The sequence below is a fragment of the Rhinolophus hipposideros genome, assembly GCF_964194185.1.
Source record: "Rhinolophus hipposideros genome assembly, chromosome: 20".
In the NCBI taxonomy this organism is placed as follows: Eukaryota; Metazoa; Chordata; class Mammalia; order Chiroptera; family Rhinolophidae; genus Rhinolophus; species Rhinolophus hipposideros.
The window spans coordinates 37,540,049-37,561,081 of record NC_138066.1 but is presented as its reverse complement, the minus strand read 5'-3'; the positions used below and the strand labels follow the sequence as shown (position 1 = coordinate 37,561,081).

General features: G+C 50.8%; 2 protein-coding genes across 7 annotated transcripts in view; one reads left to right on the top strand and one right to left on the bottom strand.

The window, feature by feature from the left end:
- Nucleotides 1–7,379, top strand: part of MPP2 (MAGUK p55 scaffold protein 2) — a 25,694-nt gene extending 18,315 nt beyond the window's left edge. The window contains exon 13 of one of the 5 annotated variants that reach the window (XM_081029291.1): nt 1,525–7,379. In XM_081029291.1, coding sequence (XP_080885417.1) covers nt 1,525–1,701 — 177 coding nt within the window. In that variant the 3' untranslated portion in view covers nt 1,702–7,379. The remainder of the gene's footprint in view (nt 1–1,524) is intronic. The other 4 variants (XM_081029289.1, XM_081029287.1, XM_081029288.1 and 1 more) reach the window with 4 other exon arrangements.
- Nucleotides 7,185–21,033, bottom strand: CD300LG (CD300 molecule like family member g). Of its 2 annotated transcripts, XM_081029294.1 has the most exons (7): nt 20,793–21,033; nt 19,506–19,838; nt 16,789–16,890; nt 15,739–16,027; nt 14,926–15,038; nt 13,605–13,657; nt 9,821–11,291 (listed from the first exon to the last, which is right to left on the bottom strand). In XM_081029294.1, the coding sequence occupies exons 1-7, from the start codon at nt 20,833–20,835 to the stop codon at nt 11,280–11,282; spliced, it is 945 nt and encodes a 314-aa protein (XP_080885420.1). In that variant the 5' UTR covers nt 20,836–21,033; the 3' UTR covers nt 9,821–11,279. The 2 variants fall into 2 exon arrangements, with proteins under 2 accessions (XP_080885421.1, XP_080885420.1); XM_081029295.1 differs by lacking the exon at nt 16,789–16,890 and having other exon boundaries at nt 7,185–11,291; nt 20,793–21,027.

Below are 21,033 nucleotides of genomic sequence, written 5' to 3'. Positions count from 1 at the left end.
AGGAAGTGAAGTACCCAGATTCTCACAGAGTCAGAGACACAGCCGGCCTGGGGAGCGGGAGATTCTGCCAGGCCCACTGCTTGAGCTACTCTGCAGGGACAGAGTGCTGACGAAAGGGAGCCCAGAGAGCCAGTGTGAGAACTTGGGCAGAGGCAGGCCAGGTGGGCTCAGGGCTGTTTACAGCTGGGGGAAAGGCTGAAAGGAGGGAGGAAGACAGAGGCTAGAAGGCTGGCTGGAGGGATGAGTTAGGGAGGAGGCAGCTCTGGGAGGAGCGGCTTCCGGTCAGGTGGTGCATGACTCCAGGGTCCTCTCCTGTCCACTGAAAAAAATGTCCAAACCTGTGGAGAATTTGTATGAGTTTATTTGAGCCAAACTGATGACATATGCCCAGGAACAAGATCTCAAATGCTCTAGAGAGTAACAGTTTGTAGTTTCTTTTATACATTTGGAATTAAGGAGGGAAAATAAAGAAGATTACATGAAGGTGGGAGAAAGCAAGGTGGGGATTTTACAGATTAGTTAAGATTATATGCTCTCTTGAGGGTGGTCATGCTTTAGAAGGATGGATTCTAACGGGGCATTTCAAAGGTATATTAACCTAGATGCACAGAGACAATGGACAGAAACAACGGCTTTTACTAAAAGAGTTATGTGCCTGGGGTGTAATACCCACCATGACCTGCCCAGTTAGGAACCTTTGATCAGATCATTCTATGAAGTTTCCATAGAACCCCTTTTTTTCTTCCACACCCCTTTTCCTAGGTACCTCTTGGAACAGCCTTCCCCAAGAGGTGTAGGTTTGCAGAGCTCTGAGCTCAGGAGTCCCTCTGCTGGCCACGCCTTGTACTGTAGCTGTCAGGCTACGTTGGGCTATCTGGGCTCTCTGGGCTGGGTTCCTCTCTGTTTGTTGCACAGCCCCCTGGCCACAAACACCGCAGACTGGTGCTGCTGTGACACAGCTGGGCCAGCCCTAGAGCTCCCACCTTGACTTATTCAAGTTTCCTTCCCACCCCTGCCTGGCCAGGTTGGCCTGGGTTTGGGGTGGGGTCTGCCTTGGGCACTTGTGGGTGTCCTAGTACCAGGTATGGGAAGTGCCTCTCAAGCTGCCCAGGTAAGGGGGGCCTAGTCAGAATGGAGGGAGCACTGGCTTTGGAGTTAGGCAGACCCTGTGCAGTCACTAGCTGGCTATGTAACTTCTTTGTCTCAGTTTTTTCTGTGTAAACAGGGAATTATTAGCCCTGCCTTGCAGAGTGTAGTGAAGATTATGTGGGTTGCAAACAGGTTAGTGCCATGTTTGGCACTTACGAAAGACTATTTTCTTCCTTCCTTTCACCCATCTGTCTGTGGTTGCAGGAGAGCCGCCTTGGGGCATGCAGGGAGGGGTCCTGCCTCCCTAGCCAGGGAGTCGGTACCCACCATGGTTGGGTTTTGGGGAGGCTGCTGGATGGGGCAGGCTGTACATCCCCCTGATGATGGGGGTGAGTGGGGGACACTGACTGGCGAGAGATCCCCTTGTGCCGGCAGGAGGCAGATCTGAGACGGACAGTGGAGGAGAGTAGCCGCATCCAGAGGGGCTATGGCCACTACTTTGACCTCAGCCTGGTCAACAGCAACCTGGAGAGGACCTTTCGTGAGCTCCAGACTGCCATGGAGAAGCTGCGGACAGAGCCCCAGTGGGTGCCAGTCAGCTGGGTGTACTGAGCCTGCTTGCCTGGACCTTGTCCCTTTGGGTTGTGACCCAGAACCCTGAGTCCATCTTTCCCCAGCCATGACCCTCAACCACAATCCTTAGCTCCCATCCCTGGCGCTCTGGCTCTCCCTGAGTAGCAGCTCTTAGTGGGCCCTAAGTCTGGCTTCAGCACAGAGGCGTGCACTGCCAGGGAGGTGGGTGTTCATGGGGTACCTCTGTGCCCAGGTGCTGCTCCCTCCTGATGCCCATTAGCCACCAGATGTCCCTCTGTGAGGACCAAGCTGTTCCCAGGAGTGTGTCTGAGTCACCTTCAAAAGGCTCAATCCACAGAAGGGAAAAGCTGCTTTGGGACCTTGTGGTCAATGCTTACACTGCCCTCTGTCACCTCTCTCCAGTCACCTTTTCTCCTCTGGACTGGCCACATCCACCCCATTGCTTGGGCTCCTCTTACCTCTCACCATTCCATCCTAGGAGCGGGCCCTAAGCTGTTTCCATGTGGTCTGGGGAGTGGAAAGCTCCCTGGCAGCCAGGCAGGCCTGGGGAGTGGTGCCAGCCTGGTGCCATCCTGAATGCTGCAGGAGCCAAAGCTTGAGCCAGTTGCCACAGCCGGGGAGCAGTGCAGACTTGGTTCCCTCGGAATGAGGCAGAGTCTCCACAAGTGGGACACTGCCCTGTCCTTCCTCATCCACAGCTTTTCACTGCCGAAGTCTCTCCACAGACTTCTCCTATGTGCCCCTGACAGGTCAGCTCTGCATTCCAAAGGACAAGGCTGGCAGTGGGCAGTGGGCTCAGCCCAGGTCATGGTGTGTTGGAGGCTGAGTCCTGTGACAACAGCTGAGTCTCCAAGCTCTCCATGGCCCATGGTGGGGACATGTCTGGGCTCCCTATCCATGACCATTGTCTATTTTGGTCTCTCTGGCTGGGGCCAAGAGGCCCACTGGCGTCAGGGCTGCATGTGGGGCTGAGGAAGGGTGTGGAGGGAACTTTGTGAGCACTGGGCCCTGGAGTATGGGCTTGGTGAAGGACATTTGTGCTCTGGCCGGCTCCTTGGAGGCCGGCTCCTCGGAGCCCGGCTCCAGGGGCCGCCATCCACACCGTTTCTGTGATGCTGTGTGTCTGGTCTGTCTTTCTGCCATGGGTGTGTGTATGTCAGGCTTGGCTTTTGGAGAGAAGCAGAGGGTGCTTTTGCTTTGGAGGTCACTTTTTGAGGCCCCCTTTTTTGGGGTTCTCCATCAGCCCCCATGTCTTATGAGGCCCTTATCCCACATTCTAGAGCCTTGGCCCTCCCAGATGTCTTCCTCCAGCTCTCCTATTGTCCCCTGACCCTAAATGCCACTCTCCAGTCCTTGGGAAGGACAATTGTGTAAAATAGGAGAATCCCTTTTAGGAAAAGAATGCTAGACTTCCCCAGCACCTCATCCCTCAGCCTTCTCTGTGGTCCTTCCTGGGATGAGCCTGTCCTTGTAAGGCACCAGCCCAGCCCCTCTGCTTCCTAGTCTTTCTGAATGTCTAATCAGTGTTCGCTGCAGTGTCAGCCCAAGCTGGCCCCTGTACCACTGTGTGCCCATTTCCTAGGGAAGGGGAGGGAGAAGAAACAGAATATTTATTACAAAGTTAGAAATATATTTATTATATTAGGGATCTCATTGCATAGGATATGTAAATGAAGTGTCAAGGTCAAACCTGTTCCCATCTCATTTGCATAGCTCTGCATCCACTATGCAGCCATCTTTATACCCCTCTTTCCCCTTTAGTCAGTGTTCTTTTTATTCTTAATTCAACTCTGCCTTGCACCACCCTCACTCTCAGCCCAGGGGACTGGGAATGGGAGGAAAATGGGATATTCTCCTGCTGGCCTGAGGCCATTGTGTCTTTGCCAGTTCCCACCTCACCTGGGGGACTTCAGAGTGGAGGCAGCCAAGTATCCATTGTTGCAGCTACCCCTCCCCCTTGACTAACCCCCTGACCAAAAGATGGGGGTGTGAGGTAGGCACCTTGGTGCGGAGTTGACACCTGGTCTTTTATGGTGAATCTCCAGTGTTAATGCTGTTCTGGTACCTCGCCTCCAGTGACGCCCAGGGGACAAGGCTGGGTCCGTCCTCTCCTGTCTCCGCCCCCTCTGAATGGCCTTCTACCTCCCCTGCCTAAGCCCCACTCCTTGGACTGGTCTGGGACCAGGTTGGAACAGGCATGTGCGCCCACTGCGTTAGCTCTGACTCTGTCCTTTCTCCTCCCACAGTGGACACTTGTTTGTGAGGAACCTCAGGATAATAACCCCATCCCGTGCTGTCCACACTTAGTCCCAGGCCAGTTGCCCTTCCCCTGTCTCTTCCTTCAGCCATCCAATTCCTGAGCTTTCTCTCTGACTGGTTTTCTTTCTTTTCCTTTGATTAAATGTGAAAGCAAAGGCTTCTGGTCTCTGTCTGTCTTTGGTTGGGGTCAGGTGGATAGCTTCCGGAGAGGGTGAGAGGGTGAGCACAGCACAGATGATTCTTTAATAGCGTCGGAGTGACATGTCTTGTGTTCTGTGATTTTTTTTTCGAAATTTCCAGTTCTGCCATTCTACGGTTTCCATCCCAGGAAGAGGCTCTTTCTAAATTATTATATCCAGTAGTCTGGGAGCATTCAAGGGGGCCAAGGGACTCAAGGACTCCATGGCTAATCCATTTATCTGGAACTTGCTGTGTGGCCTTTAGCAGGTCCCTCTACTTCTCTGGGCCTTGGCAAGTATGTACGTATGTATGTATGTATTTATTTATTTACTACTTACTTATTTACAAATTGATTAACCCATGTGGTCCATTCAAGATGGACAGGCCTGCTGCTTTTGCATGAGTCTTAGGGCCCCACACTCAGATCCCAGTGGCACCCCTCTCAGCTGCCCATACTGGGTGCCTGTCACATCCTTAAAGTACTGCAGACAGAGAACACTTCCCTCTCACTTGGGAGGTACCCCAAAGCACACCACATCCCTTTGTACTCTTAGGGGCTTTCCACCTTCTCTCTTCCGTTTTCTCTTCCCCCATGAGCTACCGCTTCCTGGATAAACTTAGAAAATCTCTCCTCAGTGCATTTCAATGCACTAGGAACATAACATCCAATTGTCCCCAGTTGTGGGGAAAGGTGAGCTCAAATTATTCATTTTTCCTGTCCATACTCCCTTTTGGTATTAAAATGTTTATTTATAAGAAACAAGTGGGGGGGATAAATGATAGTTTCTTATTGTTATTGTTAACACTCCAGTTTGGCAAAAACTAAATGTTAGCAATTTTTGAAGTTTCCCTAATTTTTTCTGAAGTTTCGCCTTTCAGCAAGTCCCCAAACTGGAAACCTTGCTTCCAGGATGGGTGAGCAGTGACTTGTGGCATTCTTTTGTTCAAGAGGATTGAACAGAGTCTTACATATCTACAAAAGATCGCAGAGCTGAATGTTTTGATGTGCAAATATAAAACCAAGGTGTATCAAGATGGGGGATTGCAAAGTGGCGACTGGGAAGGCAGTGGTCTCACTCCACGGCTGGGAGGGCAGAGCTGGGCAGGCACATGACAGTCGTGGGAATTAGGGAAGTGTGTGAGCGTCTGTGAATAATACTTGCATGCCTGATAAATCCATGGAAACTGGGAATCCCGTGGATGCCAATTCTAGGTTGCCTTGGAGAGAGCTTGGCCATAAAAGACATTAGTCTATTTAGTGCGCATATGCTCTGAGAATGGGCAAAGGGTGGGACTGGGATGAACAGGCTGACCATGTCCTGGTCCCCAGGAAGCTCTGGCTGCCATAGGTGACAGGTTGAGAGGACAGGAAGGATTTTCCCCTCCTGGCCAACCCCAGACCTCACCAACCTCCAGCCTAGGGATTTCTCAAGGGAGAAGACTACTTTGGGTGAACTTTTCTGGTCTCACTGAGACCACCTGAAACTTGCTGCTCCGTACCTCCCCCCCCAATATCGGGGCACACGCTGTGCCCAGATCCTGAGCAGAGCCCCCAGAGCTCAGACCTAGGGGCTTCCTCTTCACCTGGAGTAGTGGTGCTCACCCTTCCCCAGGAGCCTCGGGCACTGGCTGGCACCTTCTGGTGAGTTTCTCTTTCTTCCTCAGACCAGCTCCACCTCACCCAGCCCCCCTAGCCCTCTAGGGTCTCCTGCAGGGCATTTCTGAGTGGTCTCTCCTGCCACACTGTCGTGCGGGGAGTCCTGCGGAGTCTCTGGTCCCGCTCCCCACATAAGAACGCAGGATATGGCTAGGCCAAAAAACACCCACGGAGCCATAGGTAGGGGAGTCAAATCAATGTATTCTCGCTGGCAGCTGGATTGGAGACACAGGAAGCAGGAGCCACACTGTCCGCAACCCGCCGTCCTAACTGCAATCCACACTTGCCATCTTCTTGCTAGCCCCCCATTTTTCCTGCTAGTGTAGCCATGGCAGTTATATTAGTGGCCAATGGCTCACTGGTTACAGCTGACGGCCAACTAGCCACAGCTGATGGTCATCCAATCACAGTTGACGGCCATTTACTACCCGAGCCAGCACCATTCTATGTGAGGCCGAGAGCCTGGAAACTGCTTTTTGGGGCTTTGTCCACACACACACACACACACACACACACACACACACACACGGATATGTGTAGAGACTGGTGAGGTCTTTGAGAAATGCTGATTGAAAGGCCCTGGTGGAAGTGAAATTGGTTCTGACATTTCAGAAATGTGTTAAGCAAACAAGCAAACACTGAACTTCCACAGCTGAAAGGGTTTTTTAAAACAAAGGGTTTATTGGGCCATACTGCTAGTCAGAAAAGGACCAGGTCCTGGAGCATGAACTCTAACCACCAGCTGCGTGGTTAGGTGCAGGAGGCCGTATGTCCACCACCCTGGAGTCGGTGAGCGCTTTTATATGTTATATTCTGGGAAAGAAAGATGTGATTTGTTTTGAAGGAATTTACATTGGCTACAGATAAGAGGGGTGAGGTAAGGTGAAGCAGGGCAGTTCTATGATAGGCGCACAGTCTGTAAACAAGAAATATTTACTACTTTCGATTGGTTACAGGCAACTGTCCTGAAAGTTCTTGTGTATGCGGGATGCGATGGTGTCTGGTGGTCAGTGGGTCCATGCTGATGCAAAGCTCCAACATGCATTCAGGAATGTCAGCAGTCTTGTCAGTTGGCCCCCATCTATTAACTGGTTAGTTAATGAACCAGTATAGTAATTAAAGTATAAAAATAATTAATTGGCTAATTATTCCTGTCTCTCTTACTCTCCGGCCTGCTGTAATTTAATTTAGAACATCTCAGAATTTTTCTTTTGTCAGCTGGTTAGCAATGGGTATCAGTAACTTCAGCGATGTTCACAACCTATGACCTGGCACTTCCACATACGAAAATCCCTAAGGAAGTTTCTGCAGATAAAGCCTTATTCAAAGATTCACCACGTTGTTATTTATAAAGCAAAAATAGAAAATATCTAGTGAGAGAACAAATAATTGGAAGCATACTGATAATGACGAAAAGCACACAGCTGATAAACATTTTATTTATAAAATGTTTGTAAAAACATGGAGAAATGCTTACGATATATTAACTAAGTGGGAAAAGCAGGATATGAAGTTGTACGAGTATATACAAAATAATTTGTAAAAGAACATCAGCAAATGATATGGAGAAAAAAGAGTGGAAAGAAATACAGGAAAATGCAACAATGATGATGGTCTCTGGGTAGTGGTAAGACTATGGGTGACTTGTTTTCTTTTTCCCTTCATCTTTCTAAATTTTGTATACTGGGCAACCCCCATTTCACTTTTTTTTTAATTTATTGGGGTGACAACTGTTAGTAAAATTACAGATTTCAAGTGTACAATTCTGTATTACATCATCTATAAATTCCATTGCATGTTCACCACCCAGAGTCAGTTCTCCTTCCATCACCATATATTTGACCCATTTCACTTTTTAAAGAACATAGAAAAAGAAAAAAATAGTTCTACCACCCTACCCACCTCCCCACCCCACCCCATCTCCAGGGGGCCAGACTTAGGGTCACCTTGAGGTTCCCCTTAGTTTCTTACTCTATCCCCTTCCTCTTTCATTTTAGACACCCACTTGCACCTGTGGTTTTCTCCACCCCATTCCACCCCCAGCTACCAGAATCCAGAGGCAATTAACCCTTTCTTGACAAGGAAGGAGATGAGCTTTTCTTTCCACCCTCCTTCCAAAACCTGGAATGAAAGCCGGGCCAGGAGGAGATCTGAAAGGCAACTCCTCCTTGCCTTCCAGTGTGCCCTGCTCTGGGCCAGGATTCAGGCAGGCCCAGAAAAGACCCCAGCTGGGTCACGGTGTGAGGGGCAGAGCAGCACCTATAGGGGCAGGTGGGTCACCCCATACACCAAATGTAGACTCTAAACTGGAAGGACCTGAGAGTTCAATAGGCCCACTGGTTCTCCAACTTGAGTATTAGAATCACCAGGCACTTAGGAGACAGTCAAATCCTAGGCCCAGCCCCACAAATGGTTTGGGTAGGTCTTGGTAGAGCCCAGGAATCACATTTTTAACAAGCTTCCTGAAGGACTAGGATATAGGTGGTTCACAGCCAAGCTGGGAAATCATAATCTAACCCCAGCATGTTTCCTCCTCATCTCCACCTTATGCAGGAGAAAGTGGTGCTGAGTTTGAGATTGGAAGGAAGGGAGAGGAAGGTGGGGTTTGGCGGGGAAAGACAGAGGCCTATTGCTGAGCACCCAGGCCCAGGGGATTGCCTCTAGCAGATACGAACCCAGGCCAGATCTCCTCAGCCCTGCCTGGCCCTGGTGAGGGTCCAGCGGCTACATGCCCTGCCCAGGGATGTGAACATATTGGGAAGGTCCCAGTCTCTGTTGGAACCATGAGGCTACCACTGCAGGCTGACAAAGGCTTCCAGGTCAGGCTGGGGGATGCAGGAAGAGAGCCTGGGGAAGGTGGGAGGAGCCCTGGAGTCTAGCAGGTGAACTCTGAATGAAGCCAAGGGGAACTCTGAAGCCAAGGGTGAGCAAGGGGAAGAAGCCAAGGCTGAAAGCCAGAAAGCTTACTCAAATGAATGGAAATCCAGTCACTCAGATTCACAGCAGGCCTGGCCTCGAGGGGCTCTGTGGCTAGACTACAATGAACTTGGAGGGGCTGAGCTCCTCAGACACATGAGGGGGAGGCCCTGGGCTCATGTCATGCTCAGGGTCCTAGAAAGAGGCTTCCTCTTCCTCTGAAGTCTGTAAGGACAATGTTGGGGGTGGAAAGCAGAGCCCAGCTGCAGGGGGTCTCCAGGTAGCTGCTGGGTCCACCCCAGCCTTTTCACAGTTCCAGGTCTCTGTCCATCTAAGGAGCGCAGGAACTAACAGCTTCTCCTCTCCAGAATTCTCAGGCTTTGATTCACCTCTCCACCCTCCACCCATACATTCCCTGAAGGAGCATACTCATGGCTTAGGCCACATTCTGGCTTTAGATGTTGAAATCCTGCCAGCCCAGAGCTCTTTAAGCTGTGATTCCCAACAAACTATTTGAGAATTTTCTGGATGGGGCAAAAGAGGTTGTAAAGTCAAGAGCCCTTGGTCCCGAATGGCCAACACCTGTGATTACTAGGGGGTAGGTAGATGGGTGTGGGGGAGTGGATGCTGAGCAAAGAACCCTCCCCCACTTCCTTGCATTGTCAGAGAGGAGCCAGAGTAGGTGGCTGCAGGCCACCAGGGCCTCTGTCTGCACCTGGCTTGGGCATTGGATGTCCGTGTAGGGGCTGGCGGAGGACTTCAGGCTGGCACGAGGCCCTGTGGGTGCTGCGAGGTTGATGACCGCCTACTCTGGGACTAGGCCTTTCCCCAGAGGCTATAACAGAGACTCAGTCAGAACAGGCCATTCTTGGCAGCAGGGATGGTCTGTGAGCCCAGGCAGAGAAGGGAAATGCAGGAAGGGTGAGCAAGGGGAAGAATGCCGGTGTGGAGTCAGAGTTTTGGGGTTCAATTTCCTGTGTCTCAGTATGACCATAGGCAAGCCACCTAACCACTCTGAGTCTCAGTTTCCTCAGCTATAAAATGGGGATAAGAATTTTTCCCTCAGGGTTATAATGAAAATCAATGATAATGTTTTATCATTCAACAACTGGGGACTCCTGGAATGATTAATTCATTTTCATCATTGTTATTTCTAGCCTTTAAGCAGAAAGAACTTGCAGGCTGTAGGTTCTTTGTAATAGAAAGAGCAAAGTTGGGCACCTAAAAGATTGACCGAAAAACAAAAAGCACAGGAAGAATCTTCAGAGATTATCAGTGTGAGTAAGCCCTCCCTGATCAGACGAGGAAACCGAGGCTCAGGGAAGAGAGGTGGGTGGTCCAGAGTGAGTGGGGAAGCCCATCTCCTGTCCGAGGCCCTGCTGCCCCCATGGATCCTCAGGTTGGGATGCCAGGTCCCTCCACTTCCCACTCCCTTGTCCTAACAGTTGGACAGAGCACAGGTGGAAGCCACCCAGGACCTCTGCCAAGTCTCCCAAGGACAGAGCTGACCTGAGGTACCCTGGCCAGCGAGTCCCTTGGGCTTGGCTTAGGAAGCAGCTAGAAGAAAGGAGCTCCCATTTTCTGGACACCTATGGGGTGTCTCATCTCACTCTTTCCTAACTACAACCCTGTCAGATGGGAAAACCAAGGTTCAGACAGGTGACATAACTTGCCAGCATCACACAACTGGTGAGTGACTGAGCTTGTGACCATTTGACCTCAGACCCAAGCTCTTTTACTATATTATCCTGGCAGAGAATGTCATACACTTCTCTGTCTCCATGTCTCTGTCTACTCACTGGACCCCCTGCTTCTTTCAATACCCTAGCTGCAGGGAATGGGACAGGGGTGGATGTCTGAGGGTACAGGGAATAGGGGAAGGGGAAAGGAGATTTCACAAATGCTGTCACTCATGGCCCTTGTCCCTCCAGCCCTGCCTGTCATGAGGCCATGGCAGAGCTGGGATTAACCAGAGAACTCCTGAATGGACTCAGGTCCATTTCCCATTAATCCCATGTTAACAGCTTTATGATTGGGTCAAAGCCCAGCCACTACTGACCTCTGACCACGAACAGCCACACAAGTGTCCCCTACTCAAGGGTGACTGAATTTGAGGAAAGAACCTCATGAGGCAGAGATCAAACTATACACGTAGGCAGTAGCCAGGACCAATGCCCCACGTCTGGAGCAGGTCTCCATCTATCATTGGACAAGCGGCCTGTTCCAACAGGCGCAGGGGAGTTTTCTGGGTTCTAGAATATACAAGATACATAGGAGAGCCTCTGCGTTTAGGCACTCAACAGTAAAGTTCTGACCTAATCCCAGCACTCCCAGTTGGGCTATTCCAGGATTCAGGGTCCATGACTGTCCTGTGTTCATGGACCAAGGATGGTGCTTTGTCTTGAGTTTGGGAGAAGAGTGTCGGGCTTGGAGCTGGCTCCATTCTTCAACCCCTTGTACTTCAGTGTGGGTTGGTGGCGAGACACTGTGCTGCAGCCAGTCCTACAGACCACGGTGAGTTTTCCCAGTTCTGCCTCCTTCAGGCTGGGTTGCTGTGGGCAGCTTAGTTGTCCTCTCTGAGCCTCTATTTCTGATTCTGTAAGAAGAGGGGAATAAGACCTAGCTGTGCAGGAGTTACAAAGATTTACTGATGTACGTAAAGCCCCTGGCACATAGTAGGTGTTCAAGAAAAGAGTAAAAGGAGCACTTCGGTAGTAGCTCTTGAAGGGAACCAAATTTTGCCACCCCTTTTTGGGATATTGATTTTAAGCTGTTTATTAAGAAATAAGACTCAGAAAGAACCTTTGGCCCTCCCCGCTTGCCTGCCCAAGAGATTCAGACAAATAAATGGCCTTAGGAGGAAGCCTTGGCTTAATCACCTTAAGATTTTTCACTAGCATTTAGCCCAGATGACTCCAAGCCTGTTTTCTAGATAACCTAGATAACCCACGTGTCCCCATTGCCTGAGTTGCCCAGCAAGAATTTTTCCTGCCACAATATGTTTCGCTCTTCAGGCAACTACCTGTAAATCACCCATTCTAACTTCTGAAATCTAATACCCTGTCCTCCCTTTTTCTCCTTTGTCTCAAATGTCTTATATATCCAATATTCCTTCACTGTTTTTGGAATTTTCATGCCTATGTGAATTCCCCATGCGTGTGTATTTAAACATTTGATTTTTCTCCCTTTAAGCTATCTATTAATATGATTATTAGCCCTGCTCATTTTTTTTAGTCCCCACACTCTCTTGGGAAGGAAAATGCTGATCTGACCCCTAACACTTCCCTCTGAGTTTTTACACCCCCTGGGGCTCTCTGGCAGAGTAAATAGAGTGTCGTCTTTTGTCTTTGACCTGAATGTGGGCAAAGAATACCCAAACCCTTTCGATTTCACTTCCAGACTCGGCTGAAAACTACAGAGAAACCAAAAAAGAGCAAAAGCTCTCAGTTGGTTATGTTCACGCAGTCTTGCCTCTGACGTCTTGGGAGACCCTGTTCCAACCTTCCCCCAACAAGGGGCCGCTCCACCCGCATCCCCTCTGCCTGCTGGCCCTGGGCCCTTTCCTGTCCCCTACCACACCAGCAGAAGTAGTACAGGTGACTCAGGCAGGAAGTTGAGCAAGGCAGACCTTCCAGTTCTCCTTCCTACCCCAGGCCCTCTTCTGGAGTTGGTGGGGTTGAGCCCCAGGGTAAACAGCCAGGAGGCTGGGCCCTGAAGCTGGGCCAGTGGCAGATCCCCTCCCCCCATCTGTCTCCAGGACCTTTGCTTCGCTCCTATCTGCCACCTTTGGCCTAGAAGAGCTTCCTGAGACAACAACAGCTGCTTCCTAAGCCAAGCCCAATACCCCATTCCCGCCCCTGCCCCTCCCTAGAGAGATAGGGCCTGAGGCTTTTGTCCTCACTGGCGCCAGGAAAGAAGGCGACAGCACCCCCCCTTTCTTGCCCCCATGTTCAAGGGAATCAGAGTGGAGGCATCTCAGTAAACAGCTGAGGAAGGAGAGGCTGGGTGGGGGGGTTGAGTGAGGCAGGTGGCTTCAGTTTCCTGAATCCGTGAGTCTATAGCCCTTTCCTCATATAATAGGAGTGCTGGTGTGGGATGGGATAGTCTCTTTTTTGCAGTATCAGGGAAGGGCCTTGCAGCAGGTAGCCTCAGGGCAAGTTCCCTTCTCCAGGAAGATGGGCCCTCTGCCCCCTGGCCCCAGAGCACCACCCTCAGCCTGGATCTCAGAGCCAAGGAAAGCTCAGAGAAAACATTAGTGTTCTGGAAAGACTGGAGATGGGAGTACATATCTCTTGCTGCTTTCTATTTGGGCCACTACCTGCTGTGTGATCTTGGGTAAGATTTTTACCCTCTCTGGGCTTCAGTTTCCTCTTCAGCAAAAGCAGTCTAGAGTCTGTAGTTGTCATAATCTGTTGTGCTGTCAGAATTCTGGTGGGGAGGGGTGGGGGCGCTGTTTAAAATTTGCATTCCTGGCCTTCACCCTGAGGTTTCATTTGGGACAGTGTATTTCTAACACCTCCCACCCCTGCCCACCCTCCACGCCCAGGTATTCTGAAAGAAGGTTTACACCAAACTTAGAGGAAGGCTGGACTAGATGATCTCAAAGGCCCTCTCTGGATCCGGCTCTGATGTTCTCTGATTCTAAAGGGGTTTGGGAAGAGGGTGCTGGGCTTGGGGAAGAGCCCTGCCTGGCCCCTGGAGGGAAGTCAGGGTGAGGAGGGGCAGTCGGTCACTCTACTCACACCGATTACCTGGGTGAGGGAAGTGGAAAGCAGGAAGTGATCCCTGCCTTGAGGTCAGCCATGGAGCACCAGACAGGGAGATGCAGAAGTGGGGCCCAGGTATCCTGAATTCCAGCCTCAAGGGGTCTGGGGTCTTAGCTTGGGCTTTGGCCTGCCTCCTTTCTTACCAAGTGTGAGAGGTAGACCTTCTCATTCCTCGGTGTCTGCATGGCCTGTTGAGCTGAAAGAGACCAGAGGAAGCACCTTGAAGCCAGGAGTAGCCTGCAGCTGCTCACACAGAGGTGGACTGGTCCCCTTGTACCACTAAGCAAGGCAGGCAGGTTGGGCAGAGAAGCCACTTCCAGCTCAGCCCCTTGGCAATTGCCTTTTGAGATCAGTACATGGAAATTCTCTCCATGTGGGCCAGCAACCAGCTGGGGAAGCAATTCTGTGTTGCTCCTTAAGCCTCAGTGTGCATAAAGAAATTTCATAAAGTGCATAAAGAAATCCCTGAGAAATTTTAGTAAAATGCGGATTCTAATTCAGTACGTTGGGGCCTGAGAGTCTGTATTTCTAACAGATTCCAAGCGGCGTCATGGCTACTATGTCACTGGAGACCACAATTTGAGAGGCAAGAGGCTCTGAGGTTGTGACCAGAAATGCTCCCACACTGTGTGCTCCTCTCCAACTCCTCTGAGGGGACCTGGGGACATGGGCAAAGCTGACATTTCTTCCTGGGGTCACACAGGGAGGAGTTGGGAGGCAGGTCCGGGTTGTCCCCAAGGATACCTGCGCAGGGACAACATTGCCAATTTGCAAAGTGTTTTCCCACACATCTTCCTGGCTCCACTGCTTCCTGGTTATGCAAACACATGTTTTAGTTATATCGTGTTAAAAGAAGTATATAGTTAAAATGAACTTCAATAATTTCTTTTTACTTCTTTTCATATGATTATCAGAGATTTTTAAACTAAAGATGTGGCTTGTATTCTATTTCTGTTGGACATATATCTGTGATCTGAAGAAGTCAGAGCTCAGGGAACTTAGGTGATTTGTGCAGGGTTATACAGCAAAAATGTGGCAGCGCTGGGATTTGAAGCCAAGTCTCGAAACAAGCTGAGCAACTCTGGAGACCCAGGGGCAGGTGTGGAGCCACAATGTCTACCATGCTCAAATTCAAGTGCTCAGTCTTGCCTTTCGCCCTGTAGTCAGTCCTGACACAAGAGACTGGACATGGATTCACTGGGATCAATTAGGGAGAGAAGTGACTGATGAGCTCGGACAGCCACGAGCAAGCCAAGAGCCCCCATTTTCCCATTGCCCCATTTGAATTACTTTTTTCTACTATTGATGCCCTGTGTTTCCCTCAGAAGGGAGGAGCAGGACTCCTGATACGCATATTTCAGACAGACACACTGAGGCCCAAGGGCTCTGCAGTAGGAGGACTGCAGGTCTCAGTGAGGTCCCCGGCCAAGAGCCTCCCACCCAGTTCAGTCTACCTTTGCTCACCTTTCTTCCTCCACTGGAGCATGTACCTGCAGAGGGCAGCCAGGCCTGTGGCCAACAGAAGGGTCAGCAGCACCAGGACCGGCGCCAAGATTCGGATCACTGAGCGGGATGTCCTGTGGGCCAGATGGAAGGTGGCCAGTGGCTGTCACCAGATGTCAACAGCATGCTGTGCACCATGGCATTGTTTTGAGTCCCAGTCATGTCCCTTGTCTTTCCCAAGGAGATCAGAGGGCACCAGGGACCAAACATCTGGTCAGTCCCAATGGAAAGGACCCCAGCCCCCACCGCCAACCCCAGGAGACACTTTCAGCCGGGTCTGCACTTGCCCGCAGTTACATGGATGGCAGTAATTGAGTGCAGTTATGTATAAACCCCCAAGAAGCAATCCTTCAGGCTAGGACTCCAGTTGGGTAAGAAAACAAATTGTTTTGGGTTCCATATTCTCATGCTTGGCATGGGGCCCAGTTCAAAGTGTACAGGCAAAAACTACTGGCCTGGGGTGGTTGTCTCCAGGGGGCTGTCCCCTGGAGAGAGTCCTCTGTGGGGACCAGGGCCCCAGTGGACCTTTCACCTTGAATGGGCCTGTGTGTCCACGGGCGACAGGGCTGATGGTCCCTGGAGTGTAGGTTGTTCACTGCTCAAGGGCCCTGCTGAGGGGTGGAATGGGCTCTGAACCTACCCTAGGTGCCTCTAGCTGCAGCTATGACAAGAGGCTGCTCTCCTGGAGGAAGGAGTGTTCGGTTCTTATTTGCACAAAGGCCCTTTATGGTTTGGTGATGGCCTGACAGGTAACCTTGGTATTCTGGAGCTCACCTGGACTTGGACCTGCTGCTGCGAACAAGTCTGTTGTCCTCTGTTGAGGTGGCATCCAGACGTGTTGCTGGGCTGGAGGTCCCTGCATGAGGAGAGGTTGCTTTGTGAGGAGAGGTCTCTTCATTCGGAGAGGTCACTGCGTGAGGAGAGGCCCCTGCATATGGAGAGGTTCCTGTGTATAGAGAGTTTCCTGCATGCTCATATGGGGATGTCTCTGGGAACGGAAAGGCCTCGGCCTCTGTCTTCCCCTGCTTGGCTGCCGTGACTGTCGAGTGGAGACCAGGAGAAGCTACAAGTCCAAAAGCAATGTCTCAGCACCTTTCCTGATGCTGGAATCCTCGCTTCCCCAGACCTCTGACCCTTGACCTCTAACCTCTACCCTCCCAGGGATCAGTTTCTCAGAACATCCCTAGGGAAAGGATATTCCAGGAAGCAAACAGAGGTCTAGGTGAAGCCGTTTTGAGAAAGCAGGCCATATCACAGGCATGCCCCGTATTTGTTCACAGTTTTCAGCCCCTTTTTGTGCCTAAAGCCTGTTCTCTGCGGGGAGGGGCACACCCCCATCCCCACATCCATGACCCATTCCAGTGACCCCTCAGTAGATACCTTCCTGCCCAACCCCTATGGTCCTGGCCAATTGTCACCTCTGCCCTCACCTGAAAGTCCTCATGTCAGCATCACATGCCCACCCCCAGCACCTATGCCTCAGTCGGCCTTGGTCTCCTTCAACAGCCATGGGGTCAGCAGGGCAGGGTGGCAGGGACAGGTCCAGAGGTCAGGGCCAAAGGCCCAGCGTCTCCTGCTCACCCCTCGGACCCTAAGTGGAACACACAGATCTGAGCTTCGTGGGGTCAGGCACTGTCTACTTCTTGGCTTTGCAGCTTCCTGTGTGGCATTGAGCAAGTGACCTAATCCTGCTGAGTCTTTAGCTGATGATCCAGCTCCAGGGCTGTGGGGGGTCATAAAATGCAGTGTCTGGAACCAGGCAGGCCCTTACTGGATATTTCTTTGCAAAGGGGTGGAGGAGAGGCAGAAAAACCACACACTCACTCAATTCTGGGAGCTGAGTTTGCCAAGCTTTGGCCTTGGTCTGGAGGCTTGTTGTGACAAGAGGCTGGAAAGGAGGAGTGGGGGAGGGAGGACAGCAGGGACCTAGGGGAAAGGGAGAGGCTGGTCTCAGGGAGGCAAGGATCACTGCTTTGAGCCAAATTCCCTGCCTTAGGAGCAGCCAGCTGCTTTCTCATCCCCACCCCCCACTTCCCCTCAGAGTATCGCCACCTTCCTTGGCTGCTAGGGAGAAATGGATGGTAGATTCCAGCAGATCACTGGCCTTCCCTTCCTGCAGTCTCCTTGGCTCCCCTTTGGCTTAGACCTTCAGCTTTCCTTGTCCTTCAACTGCCCACCAGCCTACCCTTTCCATGCCACCCTTCACACCGATGTCAATTTTATCCCTAAAATATATATTGGATCCCATCACTCCCTGCTTCAGAACAGTCAATGGCTCCCCACTGCCCATAAGTGGAAGTTCAAACTTTTTCTCATGCCTTTCAAGGTCTCTTAAACTCAGACTTCAGCCCACCTTGCCAACTTCACCTCTTCTCCATCCCATGAGCCAGCTGTACAGAGTTGGGCCCTCTAGTGCCTTTTAAACGAGCCTCCTGCCTGCCTCCCCGCCGTTGACATGTTCCACTGTGTGCCATGCCTTTTCTTTCCATCTCTGTCTAACACACTTCTTTCTGTCCTTCAAGTGCTGGCTCAAAAGTCAACTCCTCCATAACACCTACCCCAGAAGGTGCAAATCCTTTTTCCTTTGTGTACCAACAGTACATTGGTACTGTTGGTGCACACTGTGTGCACATTGCCAGTGGAACTAATACTCAATTATGTGGTAACAACTTGTTTATGGGTTTCCCCACTAGGATGGGATCCCTCAAGGGCAAAATGCCAACCTCTGCTCAGCACAGTGGGCATAAACCAAGTGTGGTCAAACCCCCAGGAGCCACTGAGCTCCCCAATTCCCCAGGTCCATCAGTCGCTTTCTTTCTGACTTACATACCATCCTGGATTCTCTCCCTTTCCCCACCATCCTCTATTCTAACACTAGGTCAGTTTTTCTCCAACTTTTCTGATCAAATGATCAAGTCTTCTGCACATAAAGACTATTTTTCTTTTTCTTTCCAGTATTTATATTTCTCAATCCTGTCATATTTCATTGCCTCGGGCCTCTAGGCAATGATGGAGAAAAGAAATGATACTGGGCACTCTTGTCTTGTCCTGACCTTCCTAGAAATTCTTCTAATGTTTCACCATACTTAGCATGAGCTGAGACAGCTCACACTGGCTCCATGAGAGCTGATTTTTGACTTTTCAGGAATTTTGTGAGCCGGTTATTAAACTGTTGGTGGCTGGAAATTGGTAGCAGGGGTGTTTACGCCACAGAAATTGGCAAACACTACAAATCAGAGCTTCTCCAGCCAGTTGTTAAACATTCACCAGCACATTGCTACCATTAGTCTTCTTTATTTTGAATATCCCAACTGTCATCAGAGAGAGGCCAACAAGGTCTGATACAGGAGGATAATGTAATGATGCATATATTATACACAAATAAATTATTATAAATGAGGGTAGGAATGAAAACAGGAGAGCTCAAATATAGGTAAAATTGATCACCACCAGGTAAAAATGATGTCTGATTGTTGATAAGGATTGGTACGTAGAGATCAGAGAATCTTGTAAACAATGTGATTTGGTTCAATGTGGTTTTGATGCTGCTGTTATTATTTGGTGAGTTTATGTTTATTTCTTTGAATTAAAATAAAGACCCATGGAAGATGGGGATCTAGCAGTGGGTATGGGCCTGGGGATGGGAATGGGTCCCAGCTCTGGGGCCAGGAGAAGTTAAGAGCCAACACCAAAGCCAGAAATGACCTACTTTTGGATCCTGGCTCCACCACTTCCTACTATGAGACCCTGGGCAAATCATTTTATCTCTTGGAGCCTCAGTCTCCCATCTGTGAAATGGGATACAAAGACCTACGTCACCCTTACTGACCTGCACATGGGTTGGCCGCTCTCCTGGATTCTTTCTTCTTGGCTCAGCTGGTCCAGGTGGGATTCTGGGCACCCAGAGAGGTGCTTCTCCCCAGCCAGAGCCCCATGGCTCCACCCTCAGCCCCCTAAGATCCCCGAGCTCAACAAGCTCCTCTGCACTCCTCATACCTGTCCTCAGGACTTCAAGATCAGGGGAAGAGGAGGTGAGAAGGGAGAGCTAAGGCCACTGGCAGGTGAGACCAGTGTGGCCATGGCTTAGGTGATGCTGTGGAGTAGGCCTCGGATATTGTGACTAGGCCCAGCCTGAGTAATCCTCAGGAATCTCTCTGACTTCAGGGAGGGAGGGAGTCTTTCATATTCTGTGTCCATCTCGTCCCTCACCCATGACAATCTCTCCCACATTTGACACAGAGTAACTGAGCCTGGAATTGAACAGATCTGGGTTTAATCCTGCTTTGCCACCTCCTATGGTTGTGACCTTGGGCAGCAAGAGTGAAAGACCAGCTGAGGCTCAATGCGGCAATGTCTGTGCCCCAAATGCTGGTGCACATTTGACCTGTGTGATTTCCCCGAGTCCTTGAGACCCTGCCCCAAGAGGCATTACCTCGCTTGGTGATGGAAAAACTGGGTCCACCACTAACAACCTACCCATGCTTCCCTCTTCCCCTCTGCATCTCTTGGCCCCCAGCCAGGGAGAGAGAGACATTTGTTACCTGGAAGGACTATCAGAGAGACCAGGAGAGTCTCATCCAAGCCCAGTACTTTGACACCACACCAGTACTTCCCCGTGTCCTCCAGGCTGAGCTTCCTCAGGGTGACGTGAAGCGTGAGTTCCTGGGGGCTGTCTTGGATGGACACCCTGCCCTCCGTCTTCTTCTGTCCATCGTCTATGTAGATAGCGTCAGAGCAGCGTGAGAGGATGAGCCCACTCTTCCGGCACCAGTATTTCTTGTTTTTCTTCAGCTCTTCCCTGTAGGTGCATTGTAGGGACACAGTACCCCCTTCAAATCCTCTGATCTCCTTCGGGCCCACCAGGGCTCCATAACCTGAAACCACAGCAAGTGTGGAGGTTGGAATTCCTTGGATTCAAGTACCAGGGCCAAGACCAGAAGGTCTTTGTCAGTCGCCCCTTTCTGGGGGCAGCCCTGTCAGAGCTGGTACTCCCTTTCCCCACCAGGGAACCTTGGGACAGAGCTGTTGAAATATATATATTTCTATATAATTGCTTCCCTGAACCTGGTGTATTAACAGATTGTGGATGGGGAAGCTCTAGATCCAGACAGCCTGGAGTCTGAATCCCAGCACTGCTGCTTAATAGCTGTGTGACTGGAGAGAAATTGCTTGACCTCTCTGGGCTTCTGAGTTTTCTCATCTATAACTGATGACAATGTCCTATTTCATTTAATTTATGATGCTATCATGTGTGAGATACAGTATCATTTTATACACCACTAAAAAAGCATTGTCAATTGAACAATTGACATCACTTATAAGATGCATCTTGATTTTTTTATGTTAAAAGGTACAAAAAAAAAATGTAGGTCTGCGAATTGATTAAACAGGATAGTGCTGGAGAGCCTCCCTCTCAGGGAGAGTGCTCTCCACGCGGGAGCACTCTTGAACTACAGCAGAAGTTCAAGAAAGATAGGCTGAATTTAATGCGGCAACTGTATAGGTCTGCCTTTAGGCTTGGCGCAGAGTAGGAAAATGAAAGCAAGAGGAAAAGCTTCTCTCACAGCCACTCAGCCACGAAGAGGCTGGAACCCCGGGGTCTGGGAGAAGACCTGGCTCTGAGTTTCAAAACCAGCAAGTGCCAGCGCCCTCTGAGGGCTGAGGAGGCGGAGGACAAATGGGGTGGGGGGAAGCCTGGAATGATAAGAGCCACAGGGGCGGTGGGGATAAGCAGTGTAGGTTTAGGAGGTCCTCTCTCTGCAGACCCAAAAGGCGAGGTTGGACCCGAGCCCCACATCCCTCCACTACTCGCCCTGCCTCCCTCTCACCTGGAAGCACGAGGCAGCCCCACAGCAGGACCAGGGGTCTCATGGTGGGCGCCGGACACGCGGACACGCGGACACGCGGGAGCACTCGCCGGGAACTGGGAGCTCCTCACCCGGCCAGGGGCTTGAACTTCCTCCAGATGAGAGAGATCAAAATGAGGAAGGGAGGGGAGGGACCGTCCGGGTCACCCCTCGGCGCCCAGCCCAGGGAGACGCCTCTGCCATTCCCTTCACTTACCTCTGT